At 47.1% G+C, this 18,153-nt stretch overlaps 1 protein-coding gene across 1 annotated transcript in view; it reads left to right on the forward strand.

Moving 5' to 3' along the window:
• Positions 1-316: 316 nt before the first annotated feature.
• The window catches only part of LOC132207892 (utrophin-like), a 31,684-nt gene continuing 13,847 nt past the window's right edge, over positions 317-18,153 (forward strand). The window contains exons 1-2 of the mRNA XM_059643728.1: positions 317-350; positions 17,074-17,210. Of these exons, the coding sequence (XP_059499711.1) occupies positions 17,138-17,210 (73 nt within the window). The 5' untranslated portion in view covers positions 317-350; positions 17,074-17,137. The remainder of the gene's footprint in view (positions 351-17,073; positions 17,211-18,153) is intronic.

The following is an 18,153-nucleotide window of genomic DNA, read 5'->3' on the forward strand; positions in this document are numbered from 1 at the left end:
ACGTTCCATTGCTTTCAAACTGCATTTTCCACTCTGCGAGATCATAACTGTTAGAACAAGCAACAATATCGGTAGATGGTCTATGGGGAATGCAATGTTACCAAACCCGATCCATTCAACAACATATTTCAGATATGTCAACAAATTAAATATTCCAGCACAGGATAAAACAAGGAAGATGAGAGTGAGGAGGCAAGAGTTCTGATGACAAAAGAACAGAAATTTACCTTTATCCATTCGAGCAAAAAAGCAGGCACACAAATAAATAATCATCTAACAATGCACGTGTGCAACGGAGGCTACAGGGGGACTAAAAATGCCGATTTGTTGTTCTGCGTATTGCTGAAAGGGTGAGTGAAACAGATTCTGTGGTAAATTTGAAGAAATACAGATAATGCATCTCAGGGTGTTGGAGAAGGAACATTTATGGACTGAGGCAAATCGTGTTGCCCTTTTCAGGAGTTAAGAGGTTCATATTGAATTGAAACACTTCCTTGTGTGCTGAAAGCTTTAGTTTAGTTGCAGCTGGATCACAATTTCTGTTCCTGGTAGTATTTAGCAAACTGTTAAAAGTGAATGTCACTGCACAGAATTCCAAACATAACTCCAATCAGTACAGAAAATATCCAAGGGGTATGATGAGTTGTATCCTCTCATGTTGAACAACGCAGCTACAGATACAATGGAGGCACTGATGATAATCTTCCAAGAATCCTTAGATTGTGGAAAATTCTCAGAGGATTGAAAGATTGTGAACATAACACCATTATTACAAAGATAGTTGGACAAAATAGTAAGCAAGTGTTGCCAATTTAGGTCAACCTGGGTAGATGTTCATGCCGGCAATGAAAGATGAAATAACAGGGTACTGAATGTGCTTTCACATCCTACAGAGTTAACATCCTTTCATAAAGGGGAAATAATACTTGACAAACTTGCTACAGTGCTTTGAGAAGGAAACAAACATTACTGACGAAGGACCACCAGTTGATGTAGTACATTGAGATTTCAACAAAGCATTTGATAAGGTACAGCTCATAAGGTGTCTCAAAAGAAAAGAGCCCGTGTGTTCAAGGGTGGTATGTTCGGATGGACGGAGGACTGCATCGTAAATAGAAGTAGAATCGTAGTAGCAGGATGGTAACTTAGAAGTCATGTACGGCCACAGAGCGAGTGCTGCGGAGGCCGAACACCTCATGTTGACTGGGTTGATTTCGGAAATGGCAGAGGGGATTGCTATGCTCAGGAAAGTTGGGCTACATTCATTGGAGTTTATAAGATTGAAAAAAAACTTATTTTTTCGACATTTAAGATTCTTAAGAGGCTTGTTAGTGTATATCCGTAGAGATTACTCCCATTTGTGAAAGATTTTACGACCAGAGGCCACATGTTCAAATTGGTTGCCTATTAATTCAGGGAAGAATTACTTCTTTCAGGTTGTAGCAATTTATTGAACACTTCAACCAAGAGTTCAGGCAGACCCTCTAATAAGAGACACCTCCTCTGTATTAATTCTCTAGATTTGACAGAAGATCGGCCCTGTGAGAGGGTCAGTACTGAGGTATTGAAGCTTTGTCAGAAGGCGAATAATGAGTGCGGGCACTGAAGAAGTGCCTCATTGACAGGGGTTCAGTCCTGACCCCTGTGAGAGTTCATCATTGTCAGATGGTCAATACTGAGACAATGCTTCCTTGTAAAAGGATCAGCACTAAAGATCTGCCACACATTTTTAGTGTCAGTGTTGAGGAAATGCAGCAATATGAGTGGGTCCGAACTGTGGGAGTGCATTATTGTCAGAAGGGCAAGACTGAGGCAGCACCTCATTCTAAGGTGAGGCAATGCCATACAAATAGAAGGTCAGTCCTGAGATATTGCTACTGAGAGAGGGTCAGAAATAAAGGTGCCTCCTTGTCAGATGGTCAGAACTGAGGGATTGAAGCATTGTCAGAGCTTCAATACTGAGGCCTTGCTTCGTTGTCAAAGGGTCAAATCTGTGGGAGTGCGATATTGTCAGAGGATCAATGCTGAGGCAGTGCCTCAAAATAATGGTGTGTTTTTGATGACAGCGTGCATCGAAGTGGTTCTTTTGTGATTCCATCAAGTGCAGTTAAAGGAATGCTTGCCAATTTTCTGAAAGATGAACATTTATTGAGGAAATAAAAGATGGAGAAAGAGTAATTAAAAAGAATAACAAGTAGAGAGTAAAAAAGAATAAGCCTCATGTTCTTGTGGCCGTGAGGGACCCCTCGATCAATGGCTGGCCTGGAGGCTGAGGTTGTTCCTGGCACCGTTCGCGGTCTCATTCCGAGATGACGTCCAGTGCCGAGGAACAAAATGCTCCCTCTGCTCCGGTGTAACAAACGACTTGGCAAAGAAAAAAACCAGTTACAGAAATAAAATTAACTGTAAAACAGGAATGCTGACAGGACTCATTCAAAGTCAACCATTTCTCAAATATCAAGAAATGTTACCCTTCAGCCCATCCTATTCATGGGGTTGGAACTGCTAGTACCACACGAATGCAGCATCACGACTGAGGCAATGCAGCACTGTGCGAGGGTCAGGATTAAGGGTCAGTTTTGAGGCAGTGCCTTGATGTTATGGAGTCAGAACATTATTGCCACATGTTCAATACAGACAGTGTGTTGACCCTCTGTCAATGCTTCAATGCCTCAGTGCCCACCCTCTGATAATGAATCACTCCAACAGTTCTGACCCTATCTTGCAAGACCTCAGTATGACCTTTCTGACCCTATTACAGTGGGCCACTGCTGCAGTATTGACCATCTGACAATGATGCAATCCCTCAGTTCTGACCCTCTGACAGTTGTGCAACACCTCAGTCCGCACCCTTTCATCATTCGGCACTTGCTCAATTATGAGCCCTTTGTGAGTTAGTTGTGAGGCAAGACTTCATTGCTGCAGTGTCAGTGCTGAGAGCGGGCCTTTTTATTAGCTCATCAGTACCTAAGGTACTGGCAAATTGTCAGCAGGTCAGTTCTGAGGCAGCGTCTCTTTGCCCGAACCCTGACTCTAAACCCAGCCTCAGCCCTAAACCCATACAAACGCTCGCCTCAGGCTAACCCTCACCTCAGCATTAACCCTAACCCTAACCCTAACCCTATCCTCAGCGTAAACCTTCCCTGCCCTCAGCCCTAATGCTGATCCTCAGGCTGAACATCTAGTCTCAGCCCTAAAGTGAGCCTCGGTCCTACCACTAGCTATGGCCTCAGCCCTAAAATGAACCGTAACACACAGCCCCAATTAACGCTTAGCTTCAACCCCAACCCTCGCCTAAGCTCCAAGTCTAACCTCAGCCCTAACCTAACCCCCAATACTTGCCTGCCAGAGAGTTAGTACTGAGGAAGTGCTTTAGTTTCAGAGATTTAGTCCTGAGAATGCGCTTCGTTTTCAGAGTGACCATCTGAAACAGCGTCTCATTGAAATGGGGTCAGAATTGCTGGAATGCTACATGGAATGGTGACAGATTGTAGGACTGTCGGTGGGTCAGATCTGAGGTAGTGCATCAACGGTGGATGGTCAGTCTTGAGGGAGTTCAGAGGATCAACGAAGAGGGAATGCCTCAATGCAATGGCGACAGAACTGAGAGAGGGCCACAGGATTAGAGATATGCCACATGATTGGAGATGGTAGGAAGTGCCTCATTGTCAGCAGGTCCGTTTTGTGGCCGGTCGCCATAGCTGGAGAGTCAGTTCTGAGGCAGTGCGTCTTTGTCAGAGGGTCTGTACTGAAGCAGTGCCTCATTATTCGAGAGGGTTTGGTGTGAGGCAGTATCTGATTGGTGCAAGGTCAGCCCTAAGGGAGTGCCTCTTTGTCAGAGGGTCAGTACTGAGTTAGCGACTCATTGTGAGGAGTTCAGAATTGAGGGACTGCCACGTGATGAGAGGGTCAAAACGGAGGTAGTGTGGCTGTATCTGACAGTCCGAAGGGAGTGCCATTGTTAGAAGGTCAGTTCTGAGAAACTGCCTCCGTGTAATGGAATCAGCATTGAAGCTAACCACGTGACGAGCCGATAAAAACTAAGTTATTGCAGGAGCATCAGAGGGCCAGATCTGTAGGAGTGCATTATTTTCAGAGGTGAATACTGAGGCACAGCCTCAGTGTAAGGGGGTCAAAATTAAGGGAGTGCCACACAATTACAGGGCAGTACGGAAGTATTACAGCACTGTGTGCGGCGCAGAATCGATGGAGTGCATCATTGTTATCCAGCCACAAGTGAGGCAGCACCTCATTGTAATGGATCAGAATAGGGTCAGTACTGAGAGTCAGTACAGAGGTAGTGCAGAACTGTGGAGGTGTCAGAACTGAGGGAGAGCACCATTGTCAGCTGGTCAAAAGTGCCCCATTGTCGTAAGATCAGAACTGAGGGTGTGCCGCACGATGAGAGGGTCAATATAGAGGAAGTGACTCTTTGTCAGTGTTAATACTGAAGTATGACCTCATCTTGAGGGGATCAGGCTTCAGAGAATGCACTGTTGTCAGAGGGTCGGCACTGCAGCAGGGCTATGTTGTAAGGGGGTCAGAATTGAAGGAGTGCCACCCAATTTAGAAGGTCAGTACAGAGGTAATGTAGCACTGTCAGAGGTAAGTCCTGATGGAGTGCCTCATTGTCATTGGATCAGTTTTCAGGCAGTACCTCTTCGGCAGAGCGTCAGTACTGACGCAGTGCCTGATTGTAATGGGATCAGAATTCAAGGAGTGCCACTGCCTCACTGAGGTACTGCAGCTCTATCAGAGGGTCAGTGGCCTATTGTCAGAGGGTCTGTTTGAGCCAGTGCCTCCTTGGCAGAGTGTCAGCAATTAGGGAGTTTGCCTTTATCAGAGGGTCAGCACGAGAGAGTGCATTTGTAGCAGCGTGTCAATAGTCAGCCTTGTCCGCCCAAGTCCAACACCAGCACCTCCACATCATCCGCCCACCCTGAGGACTGACCCTCCACCAATGAGCTACTGCCTCACACTGGACTGACCAACAATGAGACACTATCCCTCCAGACCCCCTGACAAAGAAGCAGTGCCTCAGTACTGACTGTCAGGCAAGGAAGGCTCTCTGTCAGTACTGACCCTCTCACAAGGAGACACTGCCTCAGATCATGACCCTCTGACAATAATGCACGCCCACAGTTCAGATTCTATGACGCTGTTGCAGTACCTCAGTACTGAGTCTCTGTTAGTGTGGCACTGCTTCAATTCTGACCCTTCTATAATGAGACACTGCCTCAGTATCGACAGTCTGACAATAGTTCACTCCCACTATTCTGATGCTCTGACAGTGCTGCTATACCTCAGCACTCACTAATTAACAATGAGGGTTAGCGTGAGAGGGTGGCGAGGGTTAGGGTTTGGGTTAGGACCAAGGCTAGGGGTGAGGTGTGAGGATTGGACGAGGTTTTGGATGAGGGTAGAGTTAGGGTGAGGGATGAGACTTGTGTTAGGGTGACTAATGAGGTTAAGTTTGGAGTTCGGGGTAGGGCTCGGGAGAGGTTTTGGGTTAAGGCTGAGGTTAGGCTTCGGGCTGAGTCTATGGTTAGGGTTAGAGCTCAGACCACATTTAGGTTTGGGGCTGAGGCTTCTGCTTAGGTTGAGGGTGAGTGTTAGGCCTGAGGCTAGGCTTAGGCCTGAAGCCGCGGTTAGGTTTGGGGTTGGACTGATTAGACCCACTCTGACCCATTACAATGAGGTACTACCACAGAACTGACTCTCTGTCGATAAAGAACATGAGATGCTGTCAGCTTGTCCAATCAGAGGTCCAATATTAAGGAAATAGTGCACTGTTGGAGGGTTGATAAATATAATATAATATAAAGGGAGTGCTGCACTGTCAGAGGGTTAATGACGTGGGAGTGCTGAAATAGCGCAGAATCAGACCTGAGAGAGTGCTGCACGTTCAGAGAGTTAGTACTGAGGGAGTGCTATAATGTCAGAGGATTGATATCAAGAGGCACCGCCGAAGGATCAGTAGCGCAGTACTGTCCGAAGGCCAATATTGAGAGAGTTCTGCTGCGTCGGTGGGGGTCGATATTACAGAATTGCGACACTATCAGTGTATGGATGTCAGACGGTCAGTTCTGAGGGAGGGCTACGCTGTTGGAGGGTCAATATTGAGTGTGTGCGCGACACTCAGATGATCACTTTGTTGGAGTTCGGCACTGTAACGGAGTGCCACACCGGCAGCGGGTTAATATTAAGGGAGTGCTGCACTGTCAGAGGGTTAAAGATGAGGGAGGGCTTCTCTTTGTGGGGGTGGGTATGAAAGAGAACCTCCCGTTCGGGGATCAATATTAATGTTGTAGAGTCAGTAGAGAGGCAGTGCTGCACTGTGGAGGGTCAATAAGAAGCATGTAGCTCCACTGGCAAGGTGCCAGTGATGACAGAATGCTGCACTGCCAGAGGATCAGCAATGAGGGAAAACTGTATTGTCAGAGTGTCTTCGTCAAGAAAGTGCCACTCTGTCGGAAGGCCAATATTAAGGGAGTGCTGCACTGTCACAGGATCAATATTAGGGGTGTGCTGCACTAACAGAGGGTCAGTGTTGATTGAATGCTTGACTGTTGCAGAGCCAGGACTGAGGGAATCCTGCATCATTCCGGTGTCATCATTGAGGGAGTGCTGCACTGTTAAGGGCCGATAGTAAGGGAGTGTGACACTGTCAAAGGTGGGCTACAGTATCAGAGGGTGAGTAATGAGGGAATGCTGCGCTGTCGGAGGGTCAGCACTGAGGTGGGCTGTACTGTCAGATCGTCAATGTAAATAATAATGTCAGGGGAGTGCTGCATTGTGAGTTGGTCCATATTAAGGGAACGCTGAAACTGTCAGTGATGCTCAGGGTGTGCAACACTGTCAGAGGGAGTGATGTACTCTGAGTGTCAGCACGGAGGCTGACCTTCACTGTAATTGTGTCAGAATTAAAAGACCGGTCAGAGGATATAAACTGAGGCATTTCAGAGCCATCAGAAGGTCGAAACTGAGGTGTTTCAGATCAGTTTGAGGGTGCCTCATTTTAATGTGGTCAGACTTGAGCAAGTGCTTCATTGTCAGAGGCTCAGAACCAAGTGAATGCCTCGTTATCAGACACTGTCCTAAAGAGGGCCTTGTTGTTGGTGGCTGTGTTGTAAGGCAATTCCTCATTGCTGCAGGATCAGCCTTGAGAGTGTGCCAGTCTGGAAGGAGTGCCTAAAAACTGAGAGAGTGCTACACAATTCGAGATTCAGCGCTGAGTAAGTGCCTCATTGTCACAGAGTTAGTTCTGAGGCAGGGTCACATTGCCTTAGGGTCAATTCTGAGGGTGTATGAGGAGCAGACTGTAAATACTGAGTCAGTAGCTCAGTGCATTGGATTCAGAGTTGATGGAGTACAAGATGATTAGAAGTTCAGTCCTGAAGTCTTGCAGCTCTGTCAGAGGGTCAGAACTGAGGGGGCAGTGCTTTACTGTCAGCGGATCAGTTCTGAGGCAGTACCTCATTGCTGGAGGGTCAGATGTGGACGAGTGTCACATTGTCAGAAGGCCAGTTCTGAATAAGTGACTTTTTGTCAGAAGGCCAATACTCAGTCAGTGGCTCATTTTGAGCAGATCAGAATTGAGGGTTTGCAACACTTCTCGAGATTCGGTCTGGAGACATTACTGCTACACGCCTGAATTGAGGGAGTGCTGCAAGATTGGAGGGTGAAAATAAACCCGAAAACAGTGACCCCTTTCAATAACCTGTAAAACACAGGGATGACTGTAAATAATCCTTAAAACGCAGAGGCCTTTGTAGGAGTGCCTCAGTGTAATGTTTTCAGAATTGAGGGAGTGCCACGTGATTACAGATTCACTGCTGATGGAGTAGCTCATTGTCACAGGGTCAGTTCTGAGGCAGGGCTGCTTTGCTGGAGGGTCACTTCTGAGTGAGTGTATTAGTATCAGCCCCATGTTGTAGGGACTGTACTTTTCCAGGAAGACAGTTAGAATAATCTTTAATTATAAACTAATCTGAAATACTGTTTGACTTGTTAAGGTTACAATACATCCTGAGTCACCTACAGAATACGCACTTGCTCTCCCTGTCTCTCTCGGTAAGCAAAGGTAGTTTCTTTCAGACTACTCTCAGAAATAAAGTGCTGCGCTGCTGGTCAGTATTGAAGGAATGCTCCATTGTTGGAGGATCAGTACTGAGGGAGTGCTGGACTGTCACAGGGCCAAGATTATGGGTGTGCTGTGCTTTCAGAAGGTCACAAGCAAACAAGCACTGCCAGACATAAAAAACAAAAGAACTGCGGATGCTGTAAGTCGGGAACAAAAAGAAAATTGCCGGAAAATCTCAGCAGGCCTGGCAGCATCTGTGCAGGAGAAAACAGATTCAACGTTTCGAGTCCATTGACCCTTCCTCAGAACTGGGGATCTTCCTCAGAACAGTTCTGAGGAAGGGTCACTGGACCCGAAATGTTATCTCTGTTTTTGCCTCCACAGATGCTGCCAGACCTGCTGAGCTTTTCCAGCACTGCCAGACAACTGACGCTCTGATTGTGAAACACTCCCTCAGTACTGACCCTCCAACACTGCGTACTCTCTGATGACTGATTCTCTGACGGTGCATCTCTGCCACAGAATTAACCCTCCATCATACTGGTATTCTCTCAGCAATAACACTCTGAGAATGCCATGCTCCCTTACCATTGACATTCTGGCCGTGGGACACCACTTCAAATTTAACGCTTCAGCAGTGCAGCACACACTCATCATTGCCTCTCTGATATTGCAGTGCTGCCTTCATACTGACCCTTTCACAGTGCAGGACACACTAATATTGAACATCTTCAAGTGCCGCTCTCCCTCAGTGCTGACCCCCCTCTCATTTCTGACCCATTCAGTGTAGCATACCCTTTATTCTGAACCCCTCAGTGCAGCACTCCCTCAACGCTGACCTGCTTCAGTGCTGACCCCCTTCAGTCCTGATCCCCCTCAGAACAGCACTCCCGCAGTGCTGACCCCACACTGTGCTGCACTCCCTCAGAGCTCACCCACTTATCGCTGACGACCCCCTCACTTCAGCACTCCCTGATGACTTGGTCGTGCATCACTCCCTTTCTCCGACCCCTCGGACGGTGCAGCACTACGTCAGCGCTGACCCGCCAACAAGATAATGTCAGAGAGATGTACTCCCATCACATTGACCCTCTGAGACTGGAGCATTTTCTAATGTTGGCCCTCTCACAGTGAAGCTCTCCGTTTAGTCCCTCTGACATGCCTTTTATTACAGGTCTTTTCACAACGCACTGCCCCGTCATCATTGATTCTCTGACAGTGTAGCCCTCTGTTAATATTGAATTTGTGACAGTGCACAACTCCATTAATATTTGCCCTCTGATAGTGCAGCTCTTCCTCAGTCCTGACTCTCTGACAATGCAGCAGTCCCCTAATTACTGTCAGAGGGTCGATACTGAGAGAATGCTGCACTGTCAGAGTCAGCTGCCTGCAGTCCTGTCAGACATTCAGTATTGAAGGTATGGGAGAGGGTGAGTGTCAGTGAATTCTGCACTGCAACAGGGCCAACAGTGTTGTCCCATGGCCAGAGTGTCCATGGTAAGGAAGAACTGCAATGTCAATGCAACAGGGTCGGGACTGAGGTCAGAATTGAGACAGTACTGCAGGATTAGAGAGTCAGTGTTGTGGCTGAGGAGCACTCTGAGGTCCAGTACTGAGGGAAAGCTTCATGATCAGTGGGTCAGTTCTAAAGCTGTGCTACTTTGTCAGAGGGCCATACTAATGCAGTGCCTCATTGTAATGGGATAAGAATTGAGGGAATGTCGCACATGCATCACTAGCTCATCATTGACTGTCTAACAGTGCAGCCCACTCTTAGTATTGACCTTCCAACAGTGTCGAGCAGTGTGACACATTGAGTATTAAGAGAGTACTGCACTGTCAGAGGGTCAATGATGGGAGAGTGCTGTGCTGTTGGAAGGTGTGTACTGAAAGGGAGCCGCCCTGCCAGAGGGCCTATATTAAGGCAGTGCAGCATTGTGAGAGGGTCGATATTTAGTGCATGCTCCTGTCTCAGAGGGTCAATTTGATGGGACAACATGCCTCTGAAACTAACTTGTTGGAGTGCTGCACCGCCTGAGGGTTCGTCTGAAGGGAGTGATGCCCTGTCAGATGATGAGCTTTCCCTCATCTTTAACCGTCTGACAGTGCAGCACTCCCATAATATTAACCCGCTACCAGTGTGGCACTTGCTTACAATTGAACTTCTGACAGTGCACAAGTCCAACAAAATGATCCTCTTGAGTGTCGCACACACTCAATATTGGCCCTCCAACAGTGCAGCACTCCCTCAGGACTGACCATCTGACATTGATACGTGGATCGTGTAGCAATCCTGTAATATTGACCCACTGACACAGCAGAACTCCCTCAATATTGTTTTTCTGACAGTATTGCACTACTGATCCTTCGGCAGTGCCCCTTGATATCAATCTTTTCACATTAGACCACTCCCTCAGCACTAACTCTCTGAATGTGCAGCACTTCTCAGGACTGATTCTGTGATATTTCAGCACTCCCACATCATTAACCCTCTGACAGTGCAGCCCTCCCTTTAGATCAACCCTCCAACAGTGCAGTGTTTCCTTAATATTGGACCTCTGATTGTGTGATACTCCCTCAGTGCGAAACTCTGACAATACAGCACTCTCTCTGAAATAACTCTCTGATTAAGCACTTCCTCTGTGCTAACCCTCTGAAAATGGAGCTTTCTCTCATTACTGACCCTTTGCAGTGCCGCACTGCCTCAGTACTCACTCACCACAAGTGCAGCACTCCATTAAGAGTGATCCTCTGACAGTGTGGCACTCCCGTAATATTGGTCCACTGACTGTGTGGCACTCCCTTAATACTGACCTGCTCGCGGTGCATCACTGCTCTAATATCAAACCTGCAGCTCTCTTAGAGGGTCTGTCCTGAGCAAGTGCCCCATAGTCAGCATGTCAATTCTGAGGCAGTGCCTCTAAATCAGTGAGTCAACATTGAGGTAGCTCCTGACGGTCAGAATTACGGGAGTGCCTCATATTTAGAGGGTCATTAACTGAGGGACAGCCTCATGATCAGCGGGTCAGTCTTTACGGACTGCCTTATAGCCAGTGTGTCAGTTCTGAGGCAGTGCCCTCAATGTAACAGATTTAGAAATGGGGTAGGGGGCACATGATTAGAAGGTCAGTAGTAAGCTATTGGAACTTTGTCAGAGGGTCAGTACTCAGCGAGTGCCTCATTGACATCGGGTCCATACAGAGGGTTTGCACTGAGGGAATGCTTCCTTGTCAGAGATTCAGAAGTGAGAAAGTGCCTCATTGTCAGAGGCTCATTCCTGAGGCAGTGCCTCATTGTCAGAGTGACATAATCAGATAGCACTCCCTCAATTCTAAACCTTAATACTGACCCTCTGACAATGAAGCACTGCCTCAGGACTGACCCTATGATAATGAAGTGTTCCTCAGGATTGAACCATTGACGATGTGACTCTCCATTCGTGTTGACCTTCTGATAATGGGGTTCTCCTGAAGTACTGACCCTCTGACGGTTGTGCACTGCCTCAGTACTGACCCTCTAAATATCTGCCACTCGGTCAATTCTGACCTCCTTACGATGAGGCATTACCTCAATACTGACTGGGGTGCAGGTCTCTGGCACAGAGTCTGTCGCTCTTGCAACGAAGGGAAGGGGGTATAGGAGGAGAGTGTTAGTCATTGGGGACTGAATAGTTAGAGGGACAGATAAAAGGCTTGTTTGGAACCGAAGAGACTCACGATTGGTGCGTTGCCTCCAGGTGCTAGGGTCCGTGTTATCTCGGATAGTGTCTTTGGGGTCCTGAAGGGAGAGGGTGACCAGCCCCAAGCCATGGTCCACATAGGTACCAACGACATAGGTACCAACGACATAGGTAGAAAGAGGGATAGGGATGTCAGGCAGGATTTCAGGGAGCCCCGCTGGAAGCTGAGAGCTCAAACAAACGGAGTGGTTATCTCTGGTTTGTTACCCGTGCCAAGTGATAGCGAGGCAAAGAACAGGGAGAGATTTCAGCTGAACACGTGGCTGCAGGGATGCTGCAGGTGGGAGGGCTTCAGGTACATGGACAATTGGGGCTCATTCTGGGGAAGGTGGGACCTGTACAAACAGGAGGGTCTCCACTTGAACCAGAGGGGCACTAATATCCTGGGCGGGAAATTTGCTAGTGCTGTTCGGGTGGATTTAAACTAGCTTAGCAAGGGGATGGGAAACTGTGGTGTAGTTTCAGTACACAGGAGAAAGAGAATAGAGAGGACATGGACAGGATCTCAGTGTCACAGGAGTGTGCTGGCAAACAGCAAGCTGAATTGAAGTGTGTCTACTTGACTGCCAGGAGTATCCGGAATAAGAGAGGTGAGCTTGCAGCATGGATAGGTACCTGGGGCTTCGATGTTGTGGCCATTACGGAGACATGGATAGAGCAGGGTCAGGAATGGATGTTGCAGGTTCCAGGGTTCAGATCTTTGAGTAAGATCAGGTAAGGTGGGAAAAAAGGGGGAGGTGTGGCTTTGTTTGTCGAGGACAGTATAACGGAGGCTGAAAAAACTTTTGAGGAGGACTGGTCTACTGAGGTGGTATGGGCTGATGTCAGAAACAGGAGAGGAGAGGCCACGCTGCTGGGAGTTTTTTAATAGGCCTCTGCAAAGTTCCAGGGATCTGAAGGAGAGGATTGGCAAAACGATTCTGGGCAGGAGTGAAAGGAACAGGGTGGTCATTATGGGAGACTTTAACTTCCTAAACATTGACTGGAAATGCTGTAACCCTCGTACGTCGGATGGATGAGTTTTCGTCCAATGCACGCAGGAGCGTTTCCCGACACGGTACGTCGAAGGGCCGACAAGAGGGGAGGCCACACTGGATCTGGTACTTGACAGTGAACCAGGCCAGGTGTTTGATTTAGTGGTAGATGAGCACTTTGGAGAGAGTGACCATAATTCGGTTACGTTTAGTTTAGCGATGGAGTGGGAGAGGAACATGCCACAGGGCAAGACTTACAGATGGGGGAAGGCAATTATAATTGGGCAAGGCTTAGGAGGCAAAGAATGGGGTAGGAAAATGCAGGGGATGGGGACAATCGAAATGGGGAGCTGGTTTAAGTAACAGATATTGCGTGTCCTTGATAGGTACGTCCCTGTCAGGCAGGGGTCAGTGATAAGGTAGGGGAACCGTGGTTTACCAAAGAAATTGTATCTCGTGTTAAGCAGAAGAGCGAGGTTTATGAGATGAGATGGATCAGTTGATGCGATGGAGAATTACAGATGAGCAAGAAAGGATTTAAAGAGAGAGTTAAGAAGAGCACGGAGGGGTCCTGAGCAGTCATTCGCAGGTAGAATAGAGGAGAACCGTAAAGTTTTCTCAAGGTATGTGAGGAATATAAGGATGACTGGGGTAGGAATAGGGCCAATCAAAGACAGAAGTGGGAAGTTGTGTGTGGACCGGGTAGAGATCGGAGAGGTGCTAAATGAATATTTCTCATCTGTTTTCACTGAGGAAGAGGAGAATATCATCGAGGAGACAACTGAGATACGTGCGATTAGACTTGAAAGGATTCAGGTTAGTAAGGAGGAGATGTTATCAATTCTAGAAGGTGTGAAGCTAGATAAATCCCCTGGGCCTGAGAGGATTTTTCCGAGAATTCTCTGGAAAGCTCGGGAGGAGGTGGCGGAGCCCTTGGCTTTGATCCTTGAGTCCTCATTGTCTGCAGGTTGAACACCAGAGGACTGGAGGATTGCAAATGTTGTGCCCTTGTTCAAGAAGGGCAGTAGAGATGAGCCAGGCAATTACAGCCAGTGAGCCTTACGTCTGTTGCAGGAAAAGTTTTGGAAAGGGTTATAAGAGATCGGGTTTATAATCATCTCGGAAGCAACAATTTGATTGGAGATAGTCAACATGGATTTGTCAAGGGCAGGTCGTGTCTCACAAACCTCATGGAGATTTTGAGGAGGTGACCAAGCATGTGGATGAGAGAAGGCCAGTTGACGTAGTGTACGTGGACTTCAGTAAAGCCTTTGATAAGGTTCCACATGGTAGGCTATTGGAGAAAATACGGAGCCATGTGATTGAGGGAGATTTAGCAGTTTGGATTAGAAACTGGCTTTCGGTAAAACGGCAACCAGTGGTGTTTGATGGAAAATATTCAGCCTGGAGTCCGGTTACTCGTGGTGTGCCTCAAGGATCTGTTTTTGGCCCACTGCTGTTTGTCATTTTTATAAATGACTTGGACGCAGGCATAGGTGGATGGGTTAGTAAGTTTGCAAATGACACTAAAGTCGGTGGAGTGGTGGACAATGTGGAAGAATGTCGCATGTTGCAGGGAGACTTGGATAAAGTGCAAAATTGGGCGGAAAGGTAGCAAATGGAGTTCAATGTGAGGTGATTCGCTTTGGGAGGAATAATAGGAAGGTACAATACTGGGCCAATGGAAAGATTCTTGGTTGTGCGGATGTGCAGAGGGACCTTGGCGTCCATGTGCATAGATCTCTGAAAGTTGCCACCCATGTTGATAGTGCTGTGAAGAAGGCATACGGTGTGTTAGACTTTATTGGTAGAGGGATTGAGTTCCAGAGCCGTGATGTCATGCTGCAACTGCACAAAACGCTCGTGCGACCTGTTCTGGTCGCTCCATTGCGGGACGAATTCGGAAGCATTGGAAAAGGAGCAGAGGAGATTTACCAGGATGTTGCCTGGTCTGGAGTGAAGGTCTTATGAGAGAAGGCTGAGCGACTCGAGTCTGTCCTCATTGGAGAGAAGAAGGCTAAGAGGGCCTTTAATAGAAACATACAAGACGATCAGAGAAAGATGAGTCAGGGTGGACGGTGAGAGTCTTTTTCCTAGGATGATGATGTTGGCTTGTACGAGGGGGCTCAGCTACAAATTGAGGGGTGATGGATTGAAGACAGATGTCAGAGGCAGGTTCTTTACCCAGAGAGTGGTAAGGGCGCGGAATGCCCTGCCTGCCAATGCAGTTAACTCAGCCACATTCAGGGCATTTGAACAGTCCTTGGATAAGCATATAGATGATGATGGGATAGTGTGAGGGAACGGGCTTAGATTAGTTCGCAGGTTGGCGCAACATGGAGGGCCGAAGGACCTGTTCTGCACTGTATTTTTATATGTTCGCAGATGACACTAAAATGAGTGAGAGAGTAAAGTCTGAAGAGGACGATGAAAATCTGCGGAAGGATGCAGAAAGTTTAAGTGAATGGACAAGGGCCTAGCAGATGGAGTCCAATGATGGTAGATGTGAGGGTATCCATTTTGGTAGCAATTATGGAAAAATGGAGTCTTGCTAAAATGGTGAAAAATTGTAGCATGCTGCTCCTCGAGGGAGCTGGGCAGCCTTGTGTCTGAATCAGGTAGTTTGCAGATGCGGCTGGTAATGGAGACAGCAAATGGAATAGTGTCCTTCATTGCGAGAGTGATGCAGTTTAAAAATCGGGAGGGTATGCTACAGTTGTTTTGGGTGCTGGTGAGGCTTGGTGTGGGGTAGTTTGTACAGTTTTAGTCTCCTCACTTGAGAAAGGATGAACTGGCACTGGAGGGGGTGCAAAGGAGGTTCACGAGGTTGATTCCCGAATTAAAAATGTTGCTGTATCGGGAGAGATGCGGTAGACTGGGATTGCAGTCACTGGAATTTAGAAGAATGAGGGGTGATCTAATAGAAACTTTTAAAATTATGAAACAAATGGATCGGAAATTGTTTCCACTGATGGGCGAAATTCCAACTCGGGGGCACAGCCTCAAAATAAGTGTGAACAGATTTAAAACTGAGTTGAGGATGAGCTTCTTCATCCAAAGGGTTGTGAATCTGTGGAATTCTCTGCCCACTGAAACAGTTGAGGTTCCCTTGTTGAATGTTTTGAAAGCCAAAACAGATAGATCTTTGAACAGGAAAGGAATTGAGGGTTATGGTGAATGGGAGGGTAAGTGGAGCTGAGTCCGCAAAAAAGATCAGCGGAACGAGCTGGAAGTGACAGATGGCCTACTCCTGTTTTATTTCTTATGTCCGTACGTCCTTAGATTGCCATCCTTGTCATTCCTCCTTCCCTGGAATAGGCCAGTTCTGAACTGAAGAGTAGGTCTTTCAATAACTCCCACGTATCAAATGTTGACTTGTTCAATAAAAGCTCCTCCCAATTAATACTGCTCAGCTCCTACCTAACACTGATGTAATTTTCCCTCCCCCAATTTCGTCCCTTCCCACAAGGTCCTGATTATCCATGGCTGTCTTAAAATGTAAGGAGATGCGATCGCCCATTTAAGAAGCTCCTGGTTCACTGTTTTTCCCAAGTGGGAATCAGCTACAGGCTTTCTTGTTCCACGATGGGGGAGGAAATGGCCTCGTGGTATTATTGCTGGACTGTTAATTCAGAGACTGAGATAACATTCTGGGGACCTGTGTTCAAATCCCAGCACAGCAGATGGTGGAATTTGAATTCAATATAGAAGAAAATCATGAATTAAGAATATAATGATGACCATGAATTCATTGCCAAATGTCAGAAAAACTCACCTGGTTCACTGATGTGCTTTAGGGAAGGAAACTGCCACCCTTACATGATCTGGCCCACATGTGACTGCAGACCCACAGCAATATGATTGACTTTGAACTGTCCCCTGGGCAATTAGGGATGGACAATAAACACTGCGTAGCTAGGGATGTCCTCCTCCCATTAACAAATAAATAAAATTGGATTCTACATCTTCCGATCCAAGATCGTTTCTTGCTCTCATACTAACTTCTTTGCGAACAGTCACTTTCCCTCCTGCCTGTCTTTTTGGAATGTCGTATAGCCCTGCGCACTTAGCTCCAGTGTTGATCTCCTTGTAACCATGTCTTTGTAATAGCTATAAAATCATGCCCGTCAACCTAGAAATGTGCTATTAATTTGTTGATTTTGTTCTGAATACAATGAGCACGCAAGCAAAGAGCCATGAATTTAGCTTTATCACTTGATTTCACCTCTTGACACTATTTACAGCTGTTTTCTGTTTGTACATGCTGTATTTTCCAGTACCACGCTGAGTATTGTTATCCCGATAGTTCTTTCGTCTCAGTCCGTGTGTATTCCTGGGCGAATGTGCTCGTGTGGTCTCAGGAGTTGCGGAGGTCACGGCTCTGGGACAGCCGTTTCATCGCCCGATGCTGCAGGTAAGAAGAAAAGCAAATCTCTTGCTCTGAGCTCTGCAAACCAGGGCAATGTCAAAAGGGAAACAAGGTCAAAAGAATTTCAACAAGAATCTCAAAATTAACTGCTGAATTCATGTCAACGTTACGGGGATCGCCCAACTTAGTGGCCACAACATCCCACTTTCTATTCTTCACAAACAATCCAAAGGCTGAAGTATCCGTATCCCTCTTAACTTTTATGGTTTTTGAGCTAATTTCTTGTTTCTAACTTGTGCAGATTTGTGGTGCCTTATGACTTGTTGCATTTAGCAATTGATAAACTCACTCTCTCACGAGTTCAGGAGAAGCTAGTTTTATAGAATCCCCAGTGTGGAAACAGGCCACTCAGTTCAACAAGCCCACAGCAAGCCTCCAAAGAGCATCCCACCGAGACCCATCCCCATTCCCCGACTCTATCCCTGTCAGCCTGCATTTCCCATGGCTAATGTACCTAACCTACACATCCGTGGGCACTGTGGGTAATTCAGCATTGCCAATCCACCTAACCTGCACATCTCTGGACTGTGGGAGGAAACCAGAGCACCCAGCAGAAACCCACACAGACAAGGGGAGAATGTGCAAACTCCACACAGACAGTCATCCGAGGCTGGAACGGAACTCGGGTCCCTGGTGCTGTGAGGTAGCGTTACTAACTACTGAGTCACCGTGTCACCCTGAGTTATCTTGACTCCTTCTGAAACAGAGGAAGGTATCCACAAGACAAAGATCCTTTTTAATCAGCTTAATTCGTACCAACTGAGGTGGATCTAGTTGGGTGTGTAAAGAAGGGGAGTCTTTCACGAGGGAACTTAACAATTTGGGAGACTCAGTCACCGAGGGAGCCTGACCCGAAGACTGGTCAAAACAATAATGATTCGATATGAATTAGTTAGAATGCAGCTGTTAACAGTCATCCTCCATCCCG

The sequence above is a fragment of the Stegostoma tigrinum genome, unplaced genomic scaffold (assembly GCF_030684315.1).
Source record: "Stegostoma tigrinum isolate sSteTig4 unplaced genomic scaffold, sSteTig4.hap1 scaffold_197, whole genome shotgun sequence".
NCBI classification, from domain to species: Eukaryota; Metazoa; Chordata; class Chondrichthyes; order Orectolobiformes; family Stegostomatidae; genus Stegostoma; species Stegostoma tigrinum.